Below are 26,963 nucleotides of genomic sequence, written 5' to 3'. Positions count from 1 at the left end.
TCAACCTTGATCCTCGATGGGCCAAGCACTGCCCTCACCAGCGTGATACTCTTGCTCATGAGCCAGTGAGAGAAGTGTTTGCCCTGACATGTGAAGGGGAGGCCATCCAGAGATGGCAGCACTGCAGGCATCAGCATGGTGAAAATACTAGCTCCAGAATCTTGATCCTAAACCACTGCTGTAAAACCACAGAAGGAAAAGGAAGAGGAAGGAATATAGTCACGTTATACCCATGAGAACAGAAAAAGAAAAACAAAGGGAAGAAAAAAAGTTGAAAAACAAATAGAAGGCTAAATCTAAACACAATTACTACAGTAAGTTAGTAACATTTGCTTCTTCTTTCTTAAAACAGAATTAGACCAGTAATGAACATGCAAAGACATAACTTGCATATTACTGCAAGGAGATTATTTTAGTTGATACCTGAGGCCACATCTCATACCTGTGCATTAGCAGTAAAAGTTAAATCTAAAGCCAACAGTACTTCAGATTTTGCTTTCCTGAAATGGGCTGCAAGTTAAAGGTGCTGGTGGCAGGACAGGGCAGGGCAAAAGGCAGATGAATCCAGTTCATTGCTGGCTATAAGCTCGGCTGCAGATGACAGAGCATTTCTCTGACCTGGGCCCCAGCAGAGAGGCTGCTGGAGCACCTGCCCCTTCATGCAAAGAGGGTGCAAGTACAAATGCAGATCCCCAGATAGCAGAGAGCGTGCTCTGCAAAAACTGGCCAAGCAACTCTGCCAAACTGGAAATAGGTTTTATATGTTTTAGCATTCTAGAGGGATGATAAAATAGTAAGTTTAATGACACCATGAATCCTTAATACCAAGGATAAAAGCAACTTCATATGATGTATGATGGAACAGTTCTGCATCAGAGGGTCCAACGAATCTATGCTAAGTTATGAGAGCTCTCAGGGATAAGAAAGAAGCAAAAAGAAAATTCAGTTCTCAGTTAGTGTCAGTGTTTACTCTTGAAAATGTGTCTCAGTATGTGTAGCTAAGAGGATACATTAAGCCCAGGCAAATAATCTTACAGAGATTTCCTGGCCAGTGAGTCCCTCCAAACAATGGAGTGATCTACACTGCTGCTACCCCACAGCAGGAATGGGCACCTGGGCCCAGGAAAGAAAGCTGAACTGCTGGAGACAATGTCTGAGTTTTGGACAGATGGACGATAACTCTTCATCTATGTGTAACCTTTCTCGCAAAAGAACAGAGCCCAGTTATGAGGTCCTTAGAATTGGAGAAATTTACTGCACATAGCTGGTAAACAGCTTTCGCCTTAGTATTCTGCCTCTTTCTCTGGGCCCTGATTTTGATAATCAGGTATTTTTTTCTAGTACTGAAAGCTTAGCTGAGAATCCCCTTATCACAACACAAAGGCTGGTCCCACACAGGCTCCCACTACGGGGAGACCCCCACACTTGACCGCTTTTTTCCGGTCCATCAATTAGTTTTTGTAAGATGCACGCTTGCATACTTACTTTCCAGTTTGCCCTTTTTCCTTCTAATTGATGCTCGAAGTAGATCTGGCCCCTCTAAGTCTTCCTGAAACCTTTTTGCTTTCACTTCCAAAAACCATTCACCTGTCACAAACTTCTTCTTCTTTTCATCCTTGATGGAGCCTTGCATCCGCCTGAAAGTCAATGAGAACATTACACACCAAAAAGATCTCCAAGGTTTTGACTTTCCCCGAGCTATCTTTGTAATGACAGTCCCTACAGTTCGCCTGTCTGATACTTCGAAGGACCCACAGATTATTCTCTGCAATCACAAATGCCAAACCAGCATTAAACCAAAAGCTGATTTATTCTTTATCTGAAAACCTCTTTCAAATTTTACAAATCCAAGCCAGAGTCACATGGCAAGGAGATTTGTCCATTTGCTTTGCAGCCCTGAAGGTATGGGCAGGGGTGGGGCTGTTTACAGGTGTTGCACTTCCCCGTTTTATTTGTCTATTAATCTCTTTATGAGCAGCAAAGTCTTTTGGATCAAATCTGATGCAAACTATGGAAATAAATCTCATCATTTGCAGAAGCAACCTGTCCCTGCAGCATTCTCCCCAGGCACTGCTCCTCTCCCTACTCTGCCTGCCATGCCAATTCTGGCATTCAAACAGTTAGCTCTCCTTCCTGAGTACAGCTTCTCCTACTGTAACTTGCTAGGGCACACCCAGAGCTGTTTCTTGGCACCTAAACCCCTCAGTGCTCTGTACTTTTAACTCTCCTCCGTTTTTTTGCTGCCGTTCAGCAGGCATTCCCTCCCACAGCTCACCACAATTCAGAGAGTCCCTGTGAGACCCCAGAGACTGGAGGAAGCTCCCACTCAGCCCAATTCTCAGTAGGAAGAAAGGGAAAAATCCCAGATAACAAAGTTATCTGTTATTCCAGATAACTTTGGCTGCCTAAAGGCCAGAGGGAGTCGGTACAGTACAACTGGGCTCAAGCCTCTGCAGGCAGTGCTGGGGGCCCAGCAGGATTGACAACCAAGGAGCTGCACACCTCCCATCTAGATCAAGGCTGCATCTGTACCACGAGGGTCTCGAGGTGCTGGGCCAGAGGAGATGTAGGAACACATTTTAACCTTGTTGACACCAGATCCATGCAATGCCACTGACTTCATTTCCCCCAGCAGGGAAGTTGTGCTGGAGCAAAACATGTCCACGCTTGCACCAAAGGTCTTACTGCACACAGCCCTACTGACAGCAAGGGGCACTTGGCACCATCCCAGTGAGGATCTAACTCAATTTGCTCCCAAATGAAAGCCTTCTGTGCAACAGCTTCCAAAGAGAACTGAGAAAAAAACCGAAATAAACCAAACGCTCTTTTCCCCAAACCTCCACTGCAGAGCAGAAAATCCACCACATTTTAGAAAAAGAGAAAAAGAAGAGAAAAAAGAGAAAACCTTTTTGAGACCTCGTTTCAATTCAGGGGAGATACAAGAGCACACTGACGCACACGCTTCAAGCCCAATCTGCTTGCATGTCACCATCGGTTCTCAGTTTCCCCTGCTCACACTCCTGAGCGGAGCCCAGGGCATATACGCTCCCTGGAGCCTGCTGCAAAGCTACCTACTCCCCCTCTAAGACTTCAGCATCCTCCTACATGGGGCTCATTCTGTTTTGGCTCAACAGCAAGTCGAAGACTCACATCCTTAACAGGGGTAAACGGGCACAGTGCCACACTCACTGAACTACGCATTGCTTGCCGTGGAAAGTTTGGTGCCAGCTTCCCAAGCCTGGTGCCTACTGTCAACCCAGATGGTCTAATAGCTGGCATTTAAAAAGTGACAGCAGCAACAAGTAATCCCAGTCACCCATATCTGAGCTCCACAAGCGCCAGTGGCAAGTAAGCTCAACCAAGAGCAATTCCTGGCTCTGAAATAGCTCCCCGCAAATCTTTGGCAGATCATGCAGCCTCTTGCTGGCCCTCTCTGCTTGCACAGACATCCACCTCAAAGAGTACCAGAGGGACACAAAGTAGACATGGGTATGTAAAGCCTCATTTTAAAACACTCTATGGGATTTCTGTGCTGCCAAGTGAGGAAAACAAGGTAGCTTGTTTTCCTACTTTCCTGCTCAGACCTCTGACACTGAGAAATCAGCATCTTCCTCCCCAGAGCAGGAAAGGGATCATTTCCCTCACTTGGCGCCTCTGAGAGCTGTTAATTAACTTAAAAGGAGAGTCCAGCCCGGATCCTGCAGAGAAAGGACAGTGACAGCAGGATGGCTGAGAAAGCAGGAGGCACAATGAAAAGATCTGTCAGGATCTGAGCAAGAAGGGACAGCACGGCTGCAGCCTGCATCTCTCCTCGTTGTGCGCACGCACACACACAAAACCACACACACTCTTCTCCAAAAGAAACAAAAAAAATCCCTCCCGGTGAAGCTCACGCCCTTCTGTTGCTGCACAATCTCTCACCTGATGCGATCCCCATCCTTCTTCTTCAGCTCTGCATCTCTCTGCAGAACCTTCATCAGCTTCTCATACTCCTCCTCGGTAAGGAAGCTCAAGTCCAACATATTCCCTGCAATCTTCTTCAGTTCTTCAGACAGCTGAAGCAATGACACACCAGAAACTAATCCTGCCCAGCCTGCCGCAGTGCCATGGGCAGCCCCCGTGCAGCCCACCTTGGAGCGCTGAGCAGGAAGAAAAGGACTTCACAACAGCATGGCTTGAGTGGAAGTTGTGTTAGCACCTGGACGTGTACTTCCAGGCTCTTCAGTGGTGCATTTCTCTGCATGGCATGCCTTCCCCTGCCAGGAAAATTCTCTCTGCAAAATTATGCTCCTTTGCTTTTCTTCAGGCACAGTCGCAGTGACTAGGAAGCCAACGTCAATCAAACAGGCGAGCATGGGAAGGAGTGAGCTCGCTGCCCGCCTTAGCTGCCTTAACAGCCATGAAAGCTTGTCTCACCAACAACAACCCCAGCACCTCTGGCACGCACTTTCTTCAGCGGGGAAGTCTGCCTCCGTGGAGTTCAAGCATCCCTGTGAAGAAATAACACCGAGATGCCTTTTATGATAAACACAACATATGGTAACCGAATGTGTACATTGGGGGTTTGTATTTGCTCTTCAGCACAAGTTCCAAAACAAGCTATCCTACTTTCCCCCTTGTCCTACAGCTCCTCACACTGTATTAGCCTAATGGAGACAATATTTTATTTTAGCTGCCTTCCTACTAACAGGTAAACAGTTGACTCTGCGTGCTACCAGCAAAATATGCATCTAAATTACCAAATTATTTCCTCGCTTTTATATCCCCATTCTTCTTTTCCTCACTTCTTCCTGTCTTACCCGAGGCTGAGGATAAGCAGATAGCCTTTGGAAAGCAATCAGAAAATGACAGAACAGCAACCTGCAAGTGTTATTGCTGCATGTGATGCTATAAAACATCAGAGGCTGCTTATTTTCTAATACGTGTGCACTTTGCTTTACGCTGCACTGATATTTGCTATTCAAACAGTATGGGTGCAGATCACTTAGTGTTTCAACAGACACTAAAAACAGCCAGAGGCTGCAGGGCATGGAGAAAGAGTAAATTATATATTGCTTTGCTACTTTACTTCTCTTCCTCTCTCCTGGCCAACTTGAGGGCAATAAGGCACACCTCCAAGGGAGCAGAAGTTCTGCTCACGTCCATGTGGGAAGTTTCTAGCTCACCAGGTGGGATTATTCAGCTGTTTCCAGGACTGTCGGGTCACTGTGGGTTTCATCATACTCAGCTTTTTCCTCCCAAAGCCACAGGCTTGGAGTCAGGTCTTTAAAAAGGAATAAATCCCAGCTTTCAAGCCAAACACGATTTGAAGGTTATCAAGTGCATTCCCAATCCTCAAGGCCTGTATCACTCCTAGTCTCTGTCTAATCCACCTCTTTGGAGACAACAGCTGCAGTCCTATCAGGTCAGCTATTTCAGTGTTTAGTTAACTGGCAACAAGCAACTTCTCGACTACCTCAGATATCCCTCACAAATGTCAGCTTGCCCTATCTGATACAGAGGTGCTCCCTTTGCAGTCGTCCTCACAGAATTCTACATTTCAGCCTCCATGGTAACCAACCTGAGTTCCATCAGGTTCCCTGGAGCTGGTGTTGTCATCATCATTGTCACTCCCCTTTGGACTGTCTCCACATGGTGCACCTCTTCCTTCAATGGGTATTTCCAAAGCCAAGCACAAGTATTTCAGCTGAAGTTTGCTCATTTGACATCATTTCACAGATTTACATTATTTTTAGGGATACCACACTCCCAAACAATTGCCTTTCATAATAGCATAACAACACGTCAGAAGAACGAATAGGCATCTGACCTTAATGCTCACAAAGAAAAACCACAGAACCGCATAAAAAGCCTTGTAAAAGCAATGGGAATTGTCATAAAAAGTCTGTAATTATCTGAAAATAATTTTTGGAGGAAAAGAAACAACATTTCCTATTTGTTTGAGGCAAGTATAGCTGTGCTTGAGAGACCACACTTATAGCCTTTAACATCTGAGAAACTATCGATACCACTCAAAACAGGCAAAATAGAAACAGTAAGAAAAGGCCCTAATGAATCTCTACTGTTTAAGCCTATGTTTCATCGAGCTTGCCGTGGGTGTTCCATGTTTGAGTCCAACCACTTACATTTGGCATGGCTCTTCCACATTTGGTTCCAACCATCTACTATCTCTGGCTCTCAGGTACAATTCTACTTCTACAAAGACATTTACAGAAATTTCTGGGACAGGTTTTAGTTTTAAAAATGTATCTAGGGACAGTGTTTTCACAATATTTGCTTCTCTTGAACTTTTATTTATTTTTAACAAACCCATGACATGTAGGCTGAAAGTACTTCAGAAAACACTTTCAGCAGAGACTCATATTTATTCATTAGTATGGTAGTCAAATAGAAAAAGAATAAAGGCTAAGTCCTTGTAAATAGCTTTTTTTTTTTCCCCGAGATTTTTTTATCTTACTGGTTTAGTTACATTAGAAGGACAGGGTTAACAGAAACCAAACAACCAACTCCTTCTTTTGATTTAAATAGTTAAAAATCAAACCATTTAGTGCAATCACTGTGGGAAAGTGAGCTGGTCCACGAGACCACTCCACCTGGAGGTTTAGCTGGCAGTCTCAGGAGCTGCAAAGCTGTCAGCCCAGGCCTGCAACAGTAAACAGAGTTGGGAAATTATCTCCGTATGCGCTGCAAGGCTGTCCCTGCTGCAACTTGAGCCTCTACAGCCTCTGATGGTGCCCTGTGCTGTCCTGTCTTGGATGCTGCTGAGGCTTGAAAGAGGAGAACCCCACCGTTAACCACTCAGATGCAGAGTGATAAGGGAGAGTGGGTTATTTGTTTACTCGGGTCTGCAAGTGCAAGGATTTTTAAGGATAAAAATCAACTAACACATACGGTATGTTATCAGGCAGACACGCTGCACTGTGTCTAACCATCGCCTGCTCCCCAAGATTGCTTAATCCTAGAGCTCACGCTTATGCTCCTTAAGCGGCACCACACCGCTTTGATTTGCTTTGTTAGATTAATCCTCTTCTGTCTCAGAGCCTTCTTAATAAACACTTCAGAGACCACAGGGATGATGCAGAACAAACACTTAAATCAACAGATCCATAAGAAAGCCAGGACCCTGCGGGTCTCATGCAGATGGGGCCACTTTCTATGTGTCCTGCCCAGCCCTCACCTCTCCACCTCTGCAGACAGCAGGGAGGGGAAACACAAAAGACTTGTGGATTTGTAGGACAGGGATGGGAGTCATTGCGCAGCACTGGGGCAGATTTTACCATAGACCAAGTGCCAGCACCGTTATTAGCCCGCTGATATAAATTGGTTTTGGACATTATGTGGAAAAAAAAAAAAAGTTGCACGTTCCATCCCCACTGCCAGTGGGAGAGCCCTCCTAGGTCAGGATTGCTCTCTGGTGAAACAGATTGCTGTGAAAGAGTGAATTGTTTGTGTCCAAATTAGCAACATCTGCTTAAAGACTGGTGTCTACCATGCAGAGCAAACTCAAGCTGCTCTCAGTGCTGCATCACCACAGTGCCCGAGCTGTCCTGCCGGGTTCTGCCACTTGTCACGACAACATAGATGGGCAAAATGGATTATCATGGCTACAGGAAAGACCATAAATCCGAGCAGAGGAGCACACTGGACATCCAAAAGATTTTCTTCCCTCTAACTGCATTTCTGGGGAAGAAAAGACTACAAAGAGATCAACTTGCACACTCAGCTGTGTTGGCAAATGCTGGGTGTGGAGACAAGCAGAAGCATGACCTATCACGTGGCATAACTGGCTGCAACTCTTATGATGATAGGTTTTGATTTCTTGTGGTGCCTCCCCAAGAAGAAGCAAATTCCACAGTTGCCAGAGAAGACCCACAACGGTGTTATGCTGCTGTGCAGCTCGTCAAACCCAGAGCCCAAGTACAGACAGAGAAATGAGGCCTGTTCCATTAAAAGAGCACACTGGGATGTGCACTTCTTAACCACCAGTTAAAAACACAGGAAAGGCCAAACGTGGCCAGACTGAAGGTCCCCATAACACACTAGTTTATCTTCAACAAGGGTTAACAGCATCCAGCAAGAGGGGACAGTAAGCCTTCCTGCAAGGCACATGACGGGGACACCCTGAAGCAGAAGCAGTGCCTCTGTATTTCACAGATTTTTCTAATCACTCTCCGAACCCACATTAATTTTAAGGATTTACAGTATCTTCAAAGCTCCACAGTCCCACAGCCTCACTACGTTTTAAATGGTATCTCCCCTTGTTTTGTTTTGACCCAGTGCTTGTTTCATTTGATACTCCCCAGCATTTTGTGATCTATCTGGACCTCTGGAAAGCCTTTGACACAGTCCTCCACAACATCCTTTTCTCTATATTGGAGAGATATGGATATATCCCATCCCAGTAAAGTATTCTGCACTCACCGAATCCCTGTTGCTCATTTTGCAGACCTGTGTCCCAGCCACAGTTCCTCTTCTAGAGGAAAGAATTCTGTTGTTTGTTCATTCCAGGTGTTCCATCTAGCTTACTACAGAACTGTTTAGCAGGGTTTAGATGCAAAAAGGCTCTTCCCAGCTGCTGCAACCCCTGGTAGCTTTGCCTGTGAGACTGGTTTTGCAGTGCCAGGAAAGGCGGTGTAAGCTGTATCCGGCTGCAGCTCTGCAACCAGGAGGCAGACAGGCAACGCCAGCCTTCACATGGGGCATAGCTAATGGCTCTGCCATCCCCTTGGAGAGAGGAGAGCTCTGATCACCTGTGGAAAAGCTAAGAAGGATACTAATAAAAGAAATAAACCTTCCATTCATCAGCTGCTTGGACGGTGCACTGACGAAGAGCAGTGACGCTCAGGGAGAAGAGCAGTCCCATATGTTTTGGAGATGACAGCCAGGAAAAGGCTAGGTGCTGAGCGTGGATCCAGAGAACCTCCTGTTTACACCAGCTGAGACATGGAATACCATTACCTGTCCAAAACTGACCCTTTCCCCCCTCAGCAAAGCATCAAGTAGCAGTGTGACAAGCATTTCCGTAGCACCAACCCAATAGCCACCAGCTAAAAATGAAGGGGAAAATAAACACCAACCTTTCTTCAGTAGAGTGCACCATCTTCTTGCAGGGAGCATACCCGCATGGGGTAAGTGAGTGAAAGTGCATTTGGACAACCCGCATCCTGGACAATGCTCATTTCCTCGTTCCTTGGTTCTTTTCAGTGTGTTCACACTCAGGTGATCAAACCCAACTGAATTACCTGTGCCAATGGCCCTGCCTCCTCTCACCTGGAGCCTGCTGGCTGCACAGGTCATGGGAATGCAGCTGCACCCTCAAGGAAAAGCTTGAGAAGGTGTAGTTCTAGAGCATTTTCCAAAATAAATAGTTTGACTAATCCCATGTAGGGGATAGCTTTCTGCAGCAGCAAGCTATTATATTAATGGAAGAAATTATGTCATGGGCTTCTTGCCTGAATTAATATATCCTCCCTCTTTGAGTTTTTTCTTTTTATTACAGTGGAGAAGGGTGTTGTTTGTGGTAGTGTTTAGTTTTTTAAAGTAACTCTCTTTGAACTAGTTTTATTGGGTGAAAATTAAATGCTCGCTTAGCCTAGCAGGCATGAAACACAGCCCCTTTGGGGAAGGCAGATGCTGAAGGGGCTGCCACCTTCTTTGTGCTGCATTTTCATCTTATTTCTGGGAGGTTTAAGTCAGCTCCAGCTCAAATCAGAGCTATGTTAACGCTCTTCATAACTAACCCCAGCACAAATTGCTCTGACGCTCTTGCTACCATCTGCCAACAGACAAGAATCATCTACAGACCCTCTGCAGGTCATGCCAGTCTTGGTTCTGATTTCTCAGTGTTCACCTTTCCTTCCCAAAGCTACATGTCTTCCTCAGTGCTGGGATGTGCACAGATTAATAATACACACCATGGGCCAAGCAGACTTCATTGACTAAACACTGCTTTGCATGCAGAGGAAGAGAATGAATGTACGAACTTTAACTTGAGAGTTTGGTAGTCGGGACCCATGGATGATGCAGTATTTAACATCCCAATTTCATCATCAGGTCAGTGCAGGACCATCCAGACTCACCTCACCCTTTGAGACCTAGAATTGCACATAGGTCCATGTAATAAAGATATGAAAATATCTCTACCCAAAATATAACAAAACCTGGAACAGACAATACTGATTTTACCAGGCTATTCATAGCCAGAAGAAACTGGAAAGGTTGCCTCTGTCCATACCTCCTTATCACATGTCCTTTCACAATGTAAGGAAATAACCTCCTTTTGCTTAACAATGTGTGGACATTTCCCAATACCCTTATTAATCAAGACAGCTCTTGTAGGGCAGGTCAAAACCAAGAGTAGCATTGTATTACAAATGATGGATGTGGTCCTGGCATCCATAGTCACACTGCAGTTCCCAATATATGCTTTCGTTCACAGTACCAGACTTATGCCAAAATTGTCATAGCTGTAGAGTCCACGATCAGCTTTGAGCGTCTCCCTGTCTCCTGATGGAGGATCCGGCCCCTCTGTTCCTCCCATCTTATTTCTTTTGTCATCAGTACCACAACATATGCAGAGGTATTGAATCATGGAATCATGAAATTGCTGAGTAACAGCACGTGCAGTCAGTGTGTAAGCTTCACACTGAAATTCCGGTGCTCCTAAGGCAGCCAAGGGCTGTCCCACAGAAAAGGCAGATGGCTGAAAAGCAAACATGCCTACTCAGGTATATTCCACCTGTGGCCACGGTCACACCACTAAGCCTCTTGCTCCCTCTCTGTGCTCTCATCTCCCCTCTTACTGTCATGAAATAAATCTATAAAATACCTGCCTTTTGGTATAGGAGAGAATAGAGGTCTACTGTTCTTACCCAAAAACAACTACATCATATAGAAACAGCCTTTAGGTGAGAGACAGCTGATGAGATAAAGAATAACTTTGAACAAAGCAGGCAATTGTGGTCTTCCAGAACACAACATATAAACGCATGTTACCACCACACAGGGAATGCTAAGGCCAAATTCTGGCAGTACCAGGTTGTTTTAGTCTCAAAACGCTAAAATAACTCAAGTCTAACTAATCAGAGTTTAGACAGATTTTTCTCCATTCAGCGAGGGCTGTACATGACACAATGTGCCATTCCCACCTCGGACACAACGACTACTGTGGGCAGCTCTGGCAGCCCTGAGGGGCAGGCTGGAAGACAGCAGTTCTGCCCTAGGTGGCTCTTCACTCCGATGACCATCCGAGAAAAAAACATACCGCTCAGTTTATTGTGAGCACAGCCTGGGGTGGTTGCTTTCCATTTCAGTCATTGTCTCATGTTACACTTTCTGATAACGTCCAGCGCAATGGAGAATCTCATCTATTTTATTAAAATCCTTTGCCTCCTCCTCCTCCCCCTGGGCAGCTTTAGTGAAGGACATCACTGATCAAGAATGGCTCTGAGATGCTCTTAGGCACCTAGGAATTGCAGGAATTTATCAGAGCAATAAAGTCTCCAGCCCAGCCCCTTGAGAGCAGACAGCAGAAGATATTTTAGAACAGCAATACAATGCTAAAAAAATTGAGTAAACTCCCTCTTTGGTGCATGTGGGGAATGCGTAATTGAGGAAATGCTCCACTGACCACATTAGCAGTGGGTGAATTCTGCCTGTTTGCACTCAGCCTCAGAAATAGCACTGTTTCCGAAGAAGGTACGAGACCCACAATATTACAGATGATTCAGGTTCCTTTTGTACAAAATGGTGCATAAGGATTTTCCTCCCTTAGGCATTTTTATCAAATGCAATATGACTGTCATGTGAGTAATTATCTACACTGAACTCTAGCCATCTCCTTCTAGCAAGGAACTGCATGGGTGGAATTTGCATTACACACAATTTACTTCCTTTTATCCATTTTTAATTAAATGAACCATCCTATGGTTACCACCTAGGGCAAACAAAAGACTAAGCGTCTCAATCCAAACTATTATTTCCTAGAACAAGCATCACCAAAAAAAAACCAAACCCATCAGAGAAGTGTGACTCAGACTCCTTAAGGTCGATAAGGCCTTTTACTGGTAATAAACTGATAATCCAATGCTTTAGTTTAAATATTTGAGGCTCTGTTTATTTCATAGGTGGGGATTATTTGCAGATCTTGCAGGATGTAGTTCATTGTAATTCTGCAGACTGCCAGAACACAAACAAACAAACACAGCCACCTGGGACATGAAGAAAGCCTCCAACATCCCACTGAACAAGGACAGCCATGTCCCAGCTGCAAGACAGGATGCCAATATTTCAGAGACCCTGCTACTTCTGTCAAACAGCCAGACCCACTCTGCCTCCGTCCAGCAAAGGGAGTTTTGGTGCAGGTAATAGGGAAGGACTCCCACACCACCATGGAATGCACTCGGCTTTGCAATGGGGGCAGAGGTTTGCACTGAGGTCTGTGCCAAATCTGAGCTTACATTCTCAAGAAAATGGAGTTTTAGAAGAATTTGCAATTCTCTTGTTTATTAGCTTGTAACAAGCCTTCGTCCCCACGACTTAGCTGAGAGAGCTAGCGTAGAGCTCCTCATGCAAATCATGCTGCATTTCTGCTGCACGGACTTTACCATCAGAGATATATCCTGGTACCAGGCTTCCCTCTCAGCCAAGGGAGAAAGGTCACATTATATCAGCCTTAAAGAGCCCAGCTGTCCTGCTAGCAGTCTACTTAGATGCCACATGGTACGAAAGCTACACCTAAAAGCACCTTCTCAGCTGTTGTACTTAAACAGGCAACCATGAATAAACATATGGTAGCTAAGAGTGGGAAATGAGCTAGACCACTGCAGGTGAACATTAAGTATTCAGACTAATCATTTCTCTGTCCCCATATGTCACTCATTCATCCTCAGAACCTGGAAACGAACCTATATGAAAAAGAGTCATGGACGATAAGTTTTAGTTTAGTTCAAAAAAGGAACTGCATGACTGGAAGATGAAGAAAAAAGCAACCGCCCATGAAAACTTCTGGCTTTTATTTTTGACCCTGAAAAATATTTGCTGACCCCAACTTTGCTTCCTTCCAAACATAATTTCTCCACGTTTGTCTCCACTGGTGACAGAGCATAAACTGCTTTTCTGACCCTGCCTCCTTTTGACCCAGCAATACTGAGCTTGCAACTTGCCCAGCCAAGTGGAACAGGGCAGGAGCCCTCAGAAACAGAAGCTATTTTGCTGGGAAAAAAAAAAAAAAAACCCAAAAGAAAAAAACCCAAACCTCTGGTTTTATAACTTGGTGCTCAAGTCAAAAATACATGGGGCGCAATTCCTTTCTACTCAACTGCCTGCTGAGCTCGTTGTTGCTGAACGCAGTGCTAAAACCCAGTGTTCTTTGTTTAGGAAACTTGGCATATTGAAGGGTCTTTCCTTCTGGGTCAACAACGATTTTTAAGCCCCAGCCACACCTGGATGATTCTGAAATAACTAAAAAATGGAATAAAGGTAACTGCAACACAGTAAAGTGCATCTCATCATTGCTTAAAATGAGGTATGTTTGGAAGGTGTCATTCCCTCCAGCAGCTGGGAAAATGAAAGTTTTGAAAATAACATTGCAAGCAGCAATCTCCTGATCTGCGATTTCTAGTTTGTGATGCCAAAACAAAGGGGCTACATCTGGGGTCAGCTGCCACATTAGGAAAGGGACAAAAATTAAGCTCAAGTCCATATCTGATGTGAGATCCCCACCTTCTTCTCTTCTGATTTCCAAGCATGTGCTGAAGGCTGGGCTGGGCTGTACTGCGTCTGGTTTGAGCACAGAAATGGTCTGCACTGTAATTTCAAATAAAGCTGATACACTTTACCACCCTGAGATACAGTGAGTAGAAACTCCAAGGACAGTAACCCCACTAGTGAAGCGGCAACTTCACCTTCTGCCACAGAGCTGCTTCCATGAGAAAACAAGTTCATACAGGGGAATATTATTTTTAATAAACTGTCCACTTTTCTTCCAGGAACAATGCAACTTCCCAAGGCAAACAGAGACTCAGCCACAAATTCACTTATGGGAACCACGTGTGCTCTAGGAGCTGCATGACTTGAGTGGGACAGGAGGCACCTCTGGCAGCACTTCTTACCTACAGTAACAAAAAAAAAAGGACCCACTTCCACCATCTGTCCCCAACAGCGCTCAGCATTAGGTGCAAGATCTTGTATTTAAGTCTTCCCAGTGAAGGGTGATGTACAACACCCACAGATATGAGGCCGCCGGTATGTGTGGTCTGAATTCCTGAGGAAATTAATTACTGACTTAAATAAATCAGATGCCACACTAATTTCATCACAAAGGCACAGTTCTCATATGAGGTTTTCTCTATGAGAGAACGTTACAGTAGGTTAAATAACCACAGGCATGGCTGTAAACAGATGTCCTTAAAGTGGCACAAATCTGCATGTGGACACGGACTGCCACTTAGTTCAGCTCAAGATAAAGTTTATCTAAACTCAAGTGAGAAATCCAAACACAGATTGCATCAATTTAATTAAATCGCTAAAAATAAAATTAGTTTTGGATGATCATCTGGTACAACTTCCTTGCACAGACAAGGTGCTTCTTCCATCTGTGCAGCTCCATAAATACTTAGCAAACCTTGCAGAGGGGTGAGGAAGAGACTTTTTGGATAAGAATAACATGACCACCTGTACTGCTGAACAACGTAGTTTTACTTCTAGGCACACAAACTGAATAAGATTTGGAGCTTCTACATGCACAGCGACGACTATAATTCTGCCCAGGCGTAACTGCGTGATGACACTGCTGTATAAAACACACTTTATACTGCAAAGGGAAAGGCTCCTGCCCAGTGACGGTCCACTCTACTGACTGTTCTGCAGTGCTATGTTCAGCCCAGTGAGCTGTGTGTCCACGAGAAGACGATGCCTTGGGCTGAACCAGCTTTAGCAAAGCAAGCTTATTCCAGCAGGCAGCCCAAGCAGTTACCAGCAGCATACAGCATCCTCTGGGGGTAAGGTGCCCCAAACCACTGCCCCAATCCCACTTGTTTCCTCCCCTCCATGACAAACTGTACCACTAGCTTCAACTTGCAATTTGATTTTGATTCAAGAGTCACAAACAGGCACTTATTTCTCAGTGCAGTCTTGTGCATATGGACTCCCCTGGACAGCCACTAAAAAATTATTTTTAATAAGCTGTCCACTTTTCTTCCAGGAATAATGCAACTTCCCAAGGCAAACAGAGACTCAGCCACAAATTCACTTATGGGAACCACATGTGCTCTAGGAGCTGCACGACTCCTTTCCACTTTGTTGCAAATATCTATTATTGTCCTTTCTCCCTATCTCCTTAGTGTAGATAATAATATTGATTTAAATGCAATCAAAGCAAGCCTGCTGTACAATGAACACTTTGTCCACATCGTGCCACACTGAGGCAAGGGCTGCTGCTTTCCCAGTGGTGGAGGAGGCCCATTAAAGAGACATGATTTATGAGTTCAGGAGGGAAAAACAAGTTTGCGCTTAGATTACAGAATTGTGCAGGAGAGCAGAAACTTGGTTCCCTGCGTGAAGCTTCTCAGATATTCTGCCAAAGGCTGGAACAGGGAGGGAGAGAGAGGAGGGGAGGGTAAAGGAGACTGGTTCAGTCTGTGTAACCAACAGATCCTTGCCTGCTGATGCCCTCTCAGAGGTTTCAGGGTGGTAGGACAGTAGATCTCCACCATTCAAACCATACCCTGCGATCTGTCCTGAGGGTAGAGCTACAGGGGGCACAGCACAGCCTTCAACATTGCCAGGGATGATCAGCTCCATTGCAAACTGTTTGATTTAAAAATCATTCACCACCAAAGAAACACGAGTAAGACACGATAAACCAAAGAGCAGCGGCCACAGGTTACTATAGCTTACTCAGCAGCATCGATTGCACCGGGAGCTGGTTGCAAGGGGTGCAGAAATTAATAAATGCTGCTCTGGTTGCCACGCCAACTCTTGACAACAATGGAGCATCAATAAGAAGTAAATAAAACCAGGATGGACGGGGTGGGGGCGATTAGAACAGCCCAACCTGCAGGAGAAATGGCAGCGAAGTGACACTTCACCTTCCAAGCCTGCACAAGTAACTTACAAAGTGAGGCAGGGAAGCGGTAACAGAAAGTATGTGAGGGAGCAGCAGGAGCAGCCCTTGCTCTCTAGGATGTTCCTCCTTTTTTAAAGGTTTTTCATGTCAGATTTTTCCTGCACCTTCCGTCCAACCTCTCTCCTCCGACAGCCCGCGGCGGCCTCACTCACTTAGGTTCGACAAAATACCCTGTGCCCCCCGGAGCGGGTCCCACCGGCGGCGGGAGGCAGCGCGCCCCGAGCCCTGCTCTCATCTCTGGGGCGGCGGGAGGTGGGGTTTGGCCGGCAGGCACCGGTACCCCAGGCCGCCCCGGCGGGAGGTGCCAGGCTCGGCCCCAGGGGCCTCCTGCCCCCCGCCCCCCTGGGACGCCGGGACGGAGCCCGGGACCGGCAGAGCCCGGCAGCCCTTACCTGCCCTCGGCGGCGCGGGGCGGGGCCAGCGGGGGCGGACCTACTGCCTCAGTGGGTGGGGGGCTTATGCATCAGTGGGCGGGGTTTGTGCCTCAATGGGCGGTGCTTGTGCCTCAGCGGGCGGGGCTCTGTCCCAGGTAGGCTGGGCTGTGACCAGGGGGCGGGGCTATCTCACCTAGGGGGTGGAGTTCTCCGCCCTCGGGGCGGGGGTCTCTCTTGGGGGCGGGGCTAATTCCCTCGGGGCAGGGCTAATGCTTTGGGCGGGGGCTATGACCAAGGCCAATTCCCTCGAGGGCGTGGCCAAGACCTCTCGGGGCGGGGCTATGAGCAAGGGGCGTGGCTAATACACTCGGGGGCGTGACAAAGCAGATCGTGGCGGAGCTATGAGAAAGGGGCGGGGGCTAGTGTATGAGGCGTGGTCAAAGCTCACCAGGGGCGGGGCTACGACCAAGGAACGGGGCTATGACTAAGGGGCGTGGCCAACCCCCGGGGGAGGGTGTGCTCAATCCACACAGAGGCACGGCCAAATCACCGGGGGCGTGGCCAATCCAACAGGGGCGTGACCAACCCCTTGGGGGCGTGGCCAATCCCCACCGGGAGCTGGATCTGCTTAGTCTACCGCCAATAACAGGTGTAAACTAACAACCAGTAAACTTCAGAAACAATAAGACGTACAAGTGTCTGATCACCCCCGCGAGTTTGAATTCCTGGGTGCTGGAGAGACAGTGCTTTTGCATTAACTGGAATAAGAAACAACAGCTAAGTAAAGGTTTTGCTTCTGGCCAGCCCTGTTCAGAGCAAATTGTGACTTGGAAGTGAGTAAATACGATCCCATAGGGACAACTTTACAACAGCGTGTAAATCAAGTGAAGAAATGCATTTTGAAGAAATGCAGAAGAGCAGCCAGCTCTATGCCTTTGTCAACTATCAGTCTTCAAGTGTCTTCATTTAAAGAAGCCACATATAAGACTAAAATAGTAGGCAGATGTTGGAAAAATGTGTTTACTTGCTGATAGGTTCATAGAATAGTTTGGGTTGGAAGGGACCTTAAAGCTCATCCAGCTCCAACCCCCCTGCCATGGGCAGCGACACCTCCCACTGGGTCAGGTTATTCCAAGACCCATCCAACCTGGCTTTGAACACCTCCAGGGATGGGGCAGCCACAGCTTCCCTGGGCAACCTGTGCCAGTGCCTCACCACTCTCACAGTGAAGAAGTTCTTCCTTATGTCCAGTCTAAATCTGCCCCTCTCCAGTTTATACCCATTGCCCCTCATCCCATCACTCCAAGCCTTTGTAAACAGTCTTTCTCCAGCTTTCTTGTACCTTCAGGTACTGAAATGTCACTATAAGGTCTCCTCAGAGCCTTCTCTTCTCCACGCTGAACAACCCCAACTCTCTCAGCCTGTCCCATAGTTAAGCTTTTATGCTCGGTATCCTAAAATGAACTGCTGATTCAAGTCTAAGGTTTGGGCTATTAAGCTTAAAATACAGAAGGTGTTCAGAGTGGGAGGTGCCGATTGCTGTCTACCCTTCCAAGTCACTGCTCATCTCTTGTGATCAGCTGGCGCTTTGCTTACGGCCCACGTGCGGCCCCGATGTTTTGTATTAAGGACGATCCTGCCTAAGTGCATAAACTTCTGAGCCTGGGAAAGGAGACTAAACATCCTTGAGCTGGATCAGTGTCCCTGGTTCTGTGGGTCTGGTCTAGGATTGCCCACTGCCCTGGAGCGCCCAGCCCAGAGGGGAAAGCAGAGAGAAGAGAGGACCTGGGGCTGTTTAAGCCTTAAGTAGGTTTTAAAACAGCCCCAGACACGAGTGGTGGAGCAATAACCTTTATGGGTTACTGCTCTGCCAGGGAGCTGCCTCTGGGGGCACTTCTTCCCTATTGCCATGGTTGAAGAGACAAAGGTTTGTTCACTCCTGTTGCAGTAAGGGAGAAAAGTCATCCCTCCAAACCTAACGGCTTTGGGTGACTCTCTTTAGATCAGGTGCACCTTCAGTGCGGATGAACCGTCCTTTTGTTACCAAGCCTTAACACAGCTTGTTGTTCTCAGCCTTTTTCTCTCTATGCTATCCTTTTTCTTAACTCAAATCCCTTTAAGACTAGAGTGTTTTCAGTATTTTTAGCCATGACTTTCAGAAAGCTGCCAAAAGATAGCTGAAAAGTATACAGCAGTGTGATTAATGCTCTTGGCGTTTCTTCATGATTCAGCTCAGTGCTAGAGGAACCTAAATGTGGAAAAATGACAAAATCACCAGTAACTATTTAATTGGGGGGGGGGTCATTCAAATTTTTTTTACCCCAATGAGTTTCTGTAACTTTCCTCCTTAGCTATGTAACTGCAGGGCTAAAATTACTGGAGGACCAGGAGAAGAACACAGTGCTTGTAGATGCCATTTACTTCCCACTGCTTTGTCACAAAAATATTATACTGACAACAAACTGCCTCTCAGTTTTGTTTACAGCACACTAGAATAAAGAAAAAGATAAAAATCCCCTGTCCATTACTGCAAATGTTCCTCTAGCAAGTCAAAAGCATAAACACAGAGTCCAAAAGAGAAAAAATAAATCAGAAATCTGTGTATCAGCAGAATCCTGCTCTGCAGGACCTGAGAATCCAGGAATGAACGCGTGCAGAATAGCAACGTGTCTCTTTAGACACATGCCTTGCAAGCCTGCTCTATGTCTTAGAGAAGGAAAAGCACGTAACAGCCAAAATCCAGCAAGTAAAATTTGGTGCAGTTCAACTGAAGCTACATGGAGCTCATGCAGTTTACACCAGCTAAGAACCTAGCCTTCTTTTGTTTGGTACTGTGGACCTCATTTTTTATTGATGAAAAGCTGAGCTGTTTTAAATCAAAAACTGAGGCTCTGTGTCCTTTCCACTGTAAGGTATAAATTGGTACTGGTTGGCAGTGAGAACTAAGAACGATTTTTGATACTATCTCACTCAACACTGCTAGAATGATGAGATTTCTTTTTTTTTTTCAATTTAATAACAATTTTAAAAGAGAAAACAGCTTAGAGAACTTTCTGAGACTTACAAATCACGAGAGCTCAAGTCATGGGAAAGATGTCACCATTTGCTTTCAGCAAAGACAATTTTTGTAGGGCCACATTCATCCCAGCTACCACTGAGAAAGTGGGACAGCAAAGTGCATGCAGCCACCCATGGCTTGAGTGACAGGAGGAGCTTGAGTCTTCTCCCTGTTAGGGGTGCAAGGTCCAGACTCGTATATGTAGTGAGAAGTGCTGGTACTAGAGGTCTTGGCTGACTATATGACATTAACCTGCAGAACAAAATGGGGCAGAACTAAAAGCTAATACTAATTCAATACTAGTCACCTCAGTGGTGCCAATAAATAAGTCCCTGAAGTGGATTTTAAGCCATTATTTCATTCTGGGGGCTGCCTGCTTTTAGAATTGGAAGCTTTTCAGCATTTCATACAGGTTCCAAGAAGATATCGCTTTACTTACTGAACATTATAGAAAAGGCCACCCAGTAAGAGCTTTACATCATCTCTGGCACAGCAGCAATGCTCAGTGTTTCAGGCAGAAAAGAGAAAAAAAGAGCCCCATTGCACATCTGATAATTTTACAAAGTAATTTAATCACTTGGGGACTACTGTATAAACCTGTAGCTTTTCGCCTTCTGAGAGTCTGGAAATTACAGCGTAGTTTATAAATCCAGATTGTTGCAGCAAGTCAAGGGCTCTGAAGCCGCACAGGTGAGGAGGAGCCCAGCCTGGCTGTAGGCAGCATGAAGCAAGCATGCTACTCACCCGAGGGAGCTGGACTGTGGACTGCGTGCCACAGCTACCGGCCACGCATCAGTGCTTTTTCCAGAATGGGACATGTTTGCACAGCTGTAAAAGCCTGCTGCCACAAGAGAAGGCGTGACAGGGATGTAAGTGTGCCAGGCCAGGCTGCCTCACTGCTTTTCTAAGCTCGTTAGAATCAAATTGCCATGTACAACTGGATTAGACAGTTGTTCTTCAAAGGTTACACCCTACACACTATTAAAATTCATGTGTTTTTCAGATGAAGTCATCTGAGCGATCGCTTTCTCAGCTGCTCCTGTGATGCATGGGCTGCTGACAGTTTCATTTTCCATTACCTCCCTCCAGTTTGCAAACTCACTGCCTACTTGACCACCAAAGGATAATAAGTGCTTCCAAAGAATTCCAGCTGCTAATACACAGTGTGTAACAAAGCTGCCAGCCTACAGGATCTGAGTCCCAATCAGTTGATGAATAACTGTGGTTGCCTGCCACAGGCAAATCAAAAAACAGTGACAAAAACAGCGCTGGTCTTTCACAGCTGTCTTTTATCTCAGCTGGTCATCCACACTGGTTTTTATTCAGGATAGCTGATCCTGAATTCAGGATAGCGACCTTCCAGTACCTGAAGGTACAAGGAAGCTGGGGAGGGACTGTTTACAAAGGCTTGTGGTGATAGGATGAGGGGCAATGGGCATAAACTGGAGAGGGGCAGATTTAGACGAGACATAAGGAAGAACTTCTTCACTGTGAGAGTGGTGAAGTGCTGGCCCAGGTTGTCCAGGGAAGTGGTGGCTTTCATCTCTGGAGGCATTCAAGGCCAGGTTGGATGGGCCTTGGGCAGCCTGATCCAGCGGGAGGTGTCCCTGCCCATGGCGGGGGGTTGGAGCTGGATGGGCTTTAAGGTCCCTTCCAACCCAAACTATTCTATGATTCTATGATACTCTGATCAAAAACTTCATCACATCACACCATTGCACTGTCATACACAATGTAGTTAAAGTAATTAAGACTATTCTAATGAGACTATTAACAAAGCAGGATAGGAAGCATCATATCACTCTACATGAGAATTACAGCCAACTAAACAATTAACTTTCTCCCAGCACAGAGCTCCCGGCAATCAAAAGAAAAAGTCTCACCAATCCAGTCACTAAGTAAGCAGTCACTCTTAGTTCACCTCTCATTAGTTTGCTCACCATAACATGCTGCAGCATTTCCAAAGCACTGCCTAGCTTCAGGGAATCTGGAGTCTCCCATGGAAAACATCCCATCACGTCACACCTTGAGGAGCTGGCACCACAGCAGCAGTGGGAAGCTGACTGCCTGCAGGCAGAGCCAGGCTTTGGTTGCCACTGGGAACACCATGGCACACATGCTTGGTGAAGGACATTTGAAGGAAAATAAGCTATACAACTATTAATTAATAATTAATGGCATATACAACTATTATTCTACCCCTCACCCCTCCCAAGAAAAAGGTCACGTGGTGTCAGTGAATGTAGGCTCCTTCAGAGGGCAGCTGAGCTGCAGAGCCTGGACGTAGAAAAGCTTCTACCAGAGACTTCAGTTCCCTCTGGGGGGCAGTTACGTTCAGTCCAATTAACACCCAGGTGAAACTCAGGCAGGCAAAGCACCGTACAGACATCAGAGGCTGCTTTAATCTCTTTCCTATATTTAAGCATGCCAAACGCAACGAGATTTTAGCAATTCCTCCCTACTTGGAGTAGGGAGCAGCTGAGGCCCCTGTGTCCAAGCATTTTCTTGAAACAGTGAGAATTAAAAACTAGCTATTTTTTGAAATAAAGAATGAGATTGCCTTATATTCATGTGACAGCATGAATTGGCGCGTTTGAAAAGCATCAAGCACCAGCATTGTTTTAATACCTATCCACCTAAACCTTCCATTTCAGAGATGGCAGAAGCAGGTGGGAACCTTAGAGTTCAGGGAATTGCATGAATTTTACGCCAGGTTTTAATTTGGCATGGTAATCTCAAAATTACATTACCATACCTGTTAAAACAAGCAAGCACCATGTAAATTATAAAGTTATATGCACTCTTTAGCTGAAAGCATTTTTCATTTTAGACAAGTACAACAAATGCTGCCAAACTCAAGGAACAATATCACCTAGCAATTTCAGAAATTGTTAACCTATGAAAATGCAAATGATGATTAGAAAAAAGACTTTTCCGTCCAATAAGGTTGATAGACAGTTTAATCCCCAGATCCCCACTGTGAATTTTCTATTTTGTTTTGCTTTATTAGCTTCGATTTTGAAACTACATGAAAAAGAACAAGGGGAAAAAAAGACATAACAATGAGAGTTAATCATATGCAGTGAAAAGGTTATGCAGCCAAAGCAAATTTGAGGGAACAGCAATTCTACAAAGACAGAACCATTTTACTGTGATTTATCATGCAGCAGTGAGCTTGCTTTGCTTTTGACACCTGAGCCACAGTGCATAAATGGATCATTTGATGGTGGCACTTTTTGTTATAAAGTCATTCTTCATCCTGCATCAGCCAGGGCACTCATAGTGTGCAGCTTACCTGTGAAATGAGGGGATAAAATTTACCATTCATATTAACATCACAACTGCTGTAAAACTGTGGCTCTGCTTCCGCAACAAAACTTTCTCCAGCACTCCCATCATCCTAGTCCAGCACAATCCAAGGCAGCCTAGTCCCTGGCCACATGGATGCTACACTGGCATTCCCAGGAGGTCAGGGGCAGCAGCACTAGCAGCCACTTCTCTGATGGTTTATGCTTTTCTCAGGACAGAAGGCAGGGACGACAGGGGCAGCGTTACCATCGGCCAAAAAGGACTGAACCAGATCCATAAATTTATCCAGGTGCTTACTTATGCACCAATTTCACACGGAACTGGGATGACTCAGAGCAGGGTCCAGCTCTGTTCATTGTCTTTATTGATGACCTGCATGAGGGGATTGAATGCACCCTCAGCAAGTTTGTGGATGACACTAAGCTGAGTGGAAGTGTTGATCTGCTGGAGGGTAGGGAGGCTCTTCAAAAGGATCTGAACAGTCTGGACCGCTGGGCTGAGACCAATGGCATGAGGTTTAACAAGGCCAAATGCCGGGTCCTGCACTTGGGGCACAACAACCCTGTGCAGCTACCGGCCAGGAGAAGAGTGGCTAGAAAGCTGCCTGGAGGAGAAGGACCTGGGGGTGTTGGTTGACAGCGGCTGACAATGAGCCAGCAGTGTGCCCAGGTGGCCAAGAAGGCCAATGGCATCTTGACTTGTATCGAAACAAGAGTGCCCAGCAGGTCCTGGGAGGTGATTCTGCCCCTGAATTCGGCACTGGTGAGACCTCACCTCAAATACTGTGTTTGGTTATGGGCCCCTCACCACAAGAAGGATGTTGAGGCTCTGGAGCGTGTCCAGAGAAGAGCAACGAAGCTGGTGAGGGGGCTGGAGAACAAGTCTTACGAGGAGCAATTGAGAGAGCTGGGGTTGTTTAGCCTGGAGAAGAGGAGGCTGAGGGGTGACCTTACTGCTCTCTACAAGTACCTGAAAGGAGGTTGTAGAGCGGAGGGTGCTGGGCTCTTCTCCCGAGTGACAGGGGACAGGACAAGGGGGAATGGCCTCAGGCTGCACCAGGGGAGGTTCAGACTGGATATCAGGAAAATATTTTTCATGGAAATGGTCATCGGGCACTGGAACAGCTGCCCAGGGAGGAGGTGGAATCACCATCCCTGGAAGTGTTTAAAAGATGAGGTACTCAGGGACATAGTTTATGGTTGGACTCGATGATCCTAGTCTTTTCCAACCTAGTGATTCTATGATTCTATGACTAAATAAACAGCGCTGTCAGTACAGGTGTCAGAGCTCTTTTGCAATGCCTTTTACACAAAGTGCCCTCAAATGCAGCAGGCATAGGCTTCCCATGGCCAATACAGGACAAGAGAACTTTCTACCTCTTCTGTGTCTGTCAAACAGGCCAGATCAGATGGCAGAGGTCTAGCACTGTCTATGCTCTTAACCGAATTAACTGCCTGCCACATTTTTGAGCAATCTAAAATGTGTACCCACAGACGAGCTGCACCTCCAGCTCTCGACTCCAGCACAAACTCACCTATTGAGTCGCCAGCACGTGCCTTGACAGGTCTCTTGTCAAAACTGAAGCTATTCTACTCACACAGCACAGGAGTTCTAGGTGGAATTCAGCATAATCCAGTACACACTGCTAACATAGTAGGCAAAGTTTATCTCTGGGGATAAAGTTGCTAACTGGCAAGCAGGACATAAAGGAGGCATATTCAGGGCTGCCAAAACCACTGAGGATACACGCACAACACTGACCCAACAGCTTTGTTACCATTCTCAGGACACAGACCTGCAAAGGCAGGGCAGCCAGGTGTGACAGGTGAGTCTGTGCTGCTCTGCCATGCCCAGGAATCCCACTCGGAGACACTGGCTAGCAGAAGGAAGTTAGAAAGCCCAGGTACAAGCCCATCAAACTCGGCCAAAGTGCTGATGCCTCGCTAGGCAGCCCTCTAATCTCGTGGCAATCACTGCTCTGGTGTGTCTGATTTCAGTCCCTCCCCCCTACTCCTGAAAGAGGAAAGCTTGCTGGATAGAGAGTTTGCTGTAGGGCACCCTGCCTTTTGAATGGTTAAAAGGGGAAAAAAAAAAGTACTTCTTTCTGGAGTGAGAAAAGGGAGAATATAATAAAGACCAGTCCAGCACCTTTATAAGGAAATGGTATTGTGCTGTTTGATAATGAGCTCTGCCTGTTCTGGGAAATGCATATGGAGGATTAGGTATATTTCTGACCAAGTCATTCTGGGGTGACAAGCCATGTTGCTATCCTCAAAAGAGTTTATATTATCAGTACCTTTACAGACCTTCACTCTCTGTGAGCTTGAACATAACAGCGAGTTCCTGGATTAATTTTTAGGCAGCAAACACTCCAGAAAAAGCTTGTAATTTGTAGACAACAGATGAGGCTGGGCAATAAGCAAGTGAACTGTAAAGTGCATTTGAAAGTCAACCTAATGATGGATTTAGAGGCTTAAAGCAGCTCTTTTACCGCACTTGTTTGAATCTTTAATTACACTCCTCTCTTCATCCCCAGCCATCAGATGCGATACTGAACTAGAGAGCTTTGTAAATCACTTTATGTTGGATTTGGTGTCTTTGTAGAACCACATATTTAGCATATTTCAGGAAGACAAAGCAGTTGAAGTGCTGCTGGGCTTTATCAAGTCAAACACGGCATTCTCCAGGAAGTTTTTAAATTAGGTTTCAGGCAGACAGAAACAACTCCTAAATATCACGGCAGTGCCTGGCTGGGCAACGCTGCATTGCTCTGAGTGTGCCTCTGGGCTTCATGCTCTTAATAACTGACACTTCTATTTATAGAATGAATATAAAGGAGTTGTGGGAAGACAAGATTTCTGAATATGTTTCAGTGTACACAGATTTGAGTCACAAAGTCTGTTACCGTACAGCTCCTGGTACCGGCCCCTTCCATTTTATCTCAAGATAAGAGTCTTTGCTCTACCCATAGCAAAGGGGCTGCTGCTGGTGCTGCAATCTGGGCTGTTCTCTCCTCTTAGCTAAGGGCCAGTGGTGTAAGTGAGAACTTCTTTGTCATCCCACTGTAACTTAACTTTAACCATCATCAAACGAGGTTTTACTTCCTGTGTTCTGTTTTCCACTACAGTGACACTGGAACAGGCTATTCTAGTAGCAATGAGCTAGAAGCAAAACCAGCAGCTGACAGGTGCCATCTATTACCTTCACAGGAGAATAACCCTGGATGGCCTGGAAGATTAGCGTTAGGGTATGCATCTCTCGTTTGATGGTGTGAAACATGCCTCAGGCTTGTAATAGTCAAAAGTTAATGCTACTGGTGTTCAGTATCCTCTGTAAAACAGGATTGATGGTTGTAATAATTTGCTATGAGATATACCTACTCCATAATTGGTAATCTCAGCCCTGCGTCCCAAGCTTAAGCAGACACATATTACTGCAGAAGTGGTGTTATTGGCTCCTGTTCTCTGGCATTTCACCCTCTAGGAATGTTGTTCTGTTATCTTTCAGAGACTTAATTCACAAAAAGTTAATATAATAGGGAGAAAATATATATTGAGGGTGCCTCAAGGGCCAGAGGGAGGACTTTGGTGTTGATAAATGGGAGGGAATTAGAGGGCACACTGATATTGTGGTAAAGACACAGGATCCTGCAGGTGCGTACTGAGCAGCAGTACGGGGTGACAATGCTTTTTGTACCTTCTTGAAAACTGCTGTCTTTTGCAAAGGATCAGTGCTCTGTGAGCTATGAGTCCGACTTCTGGGTATTATGGAGCTGCTACAGGTGATCACTGAAATGGGTCTGTAAATTGTGCTCATGTCCAGATCATTTGTGCTCATCAATAGATAAATGATTGGAGAACAGAGCAGCTCCCATTTTAGGCTGACCTGGGGAAAGGCACTGAGAAATTCTCATGTGCATTTGTGATTCCTCCATGCTTCTTTAGTGACGGTGAATCTAAATGCTTTTCAAGTTTTGGAAGAAACCTGAATATGATTTTAATCTTTCAAAGCACATATTCTGCTTGGACTCTGGGTCACCTGTGCACCCTTAGATGAGTCATTTAACAGTTCCAAGTCTTGTCCTCGCCATCACCAA

The 26,963-nt window shown here is 45.9% G+C and overlaps 1 protein-coding gene across 3 annotated transcripts in view; it reads right to left on the bottom strand.

Annotated features, from left to right (window-relative positions):
- Window positions 1-26,963, bottom strand: part of LOC104060503 (synaptotagmin-like protein 2) — a 58,321-nt gene that overhangs the window by 19,599 nt on the left and 11,759 nt on the right. Inside the window, exons 1-3 of one of the 3 annotated variants that reach the window (XM_054075733.1) lie at window positions 16,519-16,574; window positions 3,922-4,490; window positions 1,486-1,637 (exon numbers count right to left, since the gene is read on the bottom strand). In XM_054075733.1, coding sequence (XP_053931708.1) covers window positions 1,486-1,637; window positions 3,922-4,022 — 253 coding nt within the window. In that variant the 5' untranslated portion in view covers window positions 4,023-4,490; window positions 16,519-16,574. Of the gene's footprint in view, window positions 1-1,485; window positions 1,638-3,921; window positions 4,491-9,077; window positions 9,213-16,518; window positions 16,575-26,963 lie in introns of those variants that run through there. The other 2 variants (XM_054075734.1, XM_054075735.1) reach the window with 2 other exon arrangements.

The sequence above is a fragment of the Cuculus canorus genome, chromosome 10 (genome assembly GCF_017976375.1).
Source record: "Cuculus canorus isolate bCucCan1 chromosome 10, bCucCan1.pri, whole genome shotgun sequence".
Lineage (NCBI taxonomy): Eukaryota > Metazoa > Chordata > Aves > Cuculiformes > Cuculidae > Cuculus > Cuculus canorus.
The sequence above is the reverse complement of the archived record's forward strand: the minus strand, read 5'-3'. Positions and strand labels throughout refer to the sequence as shown.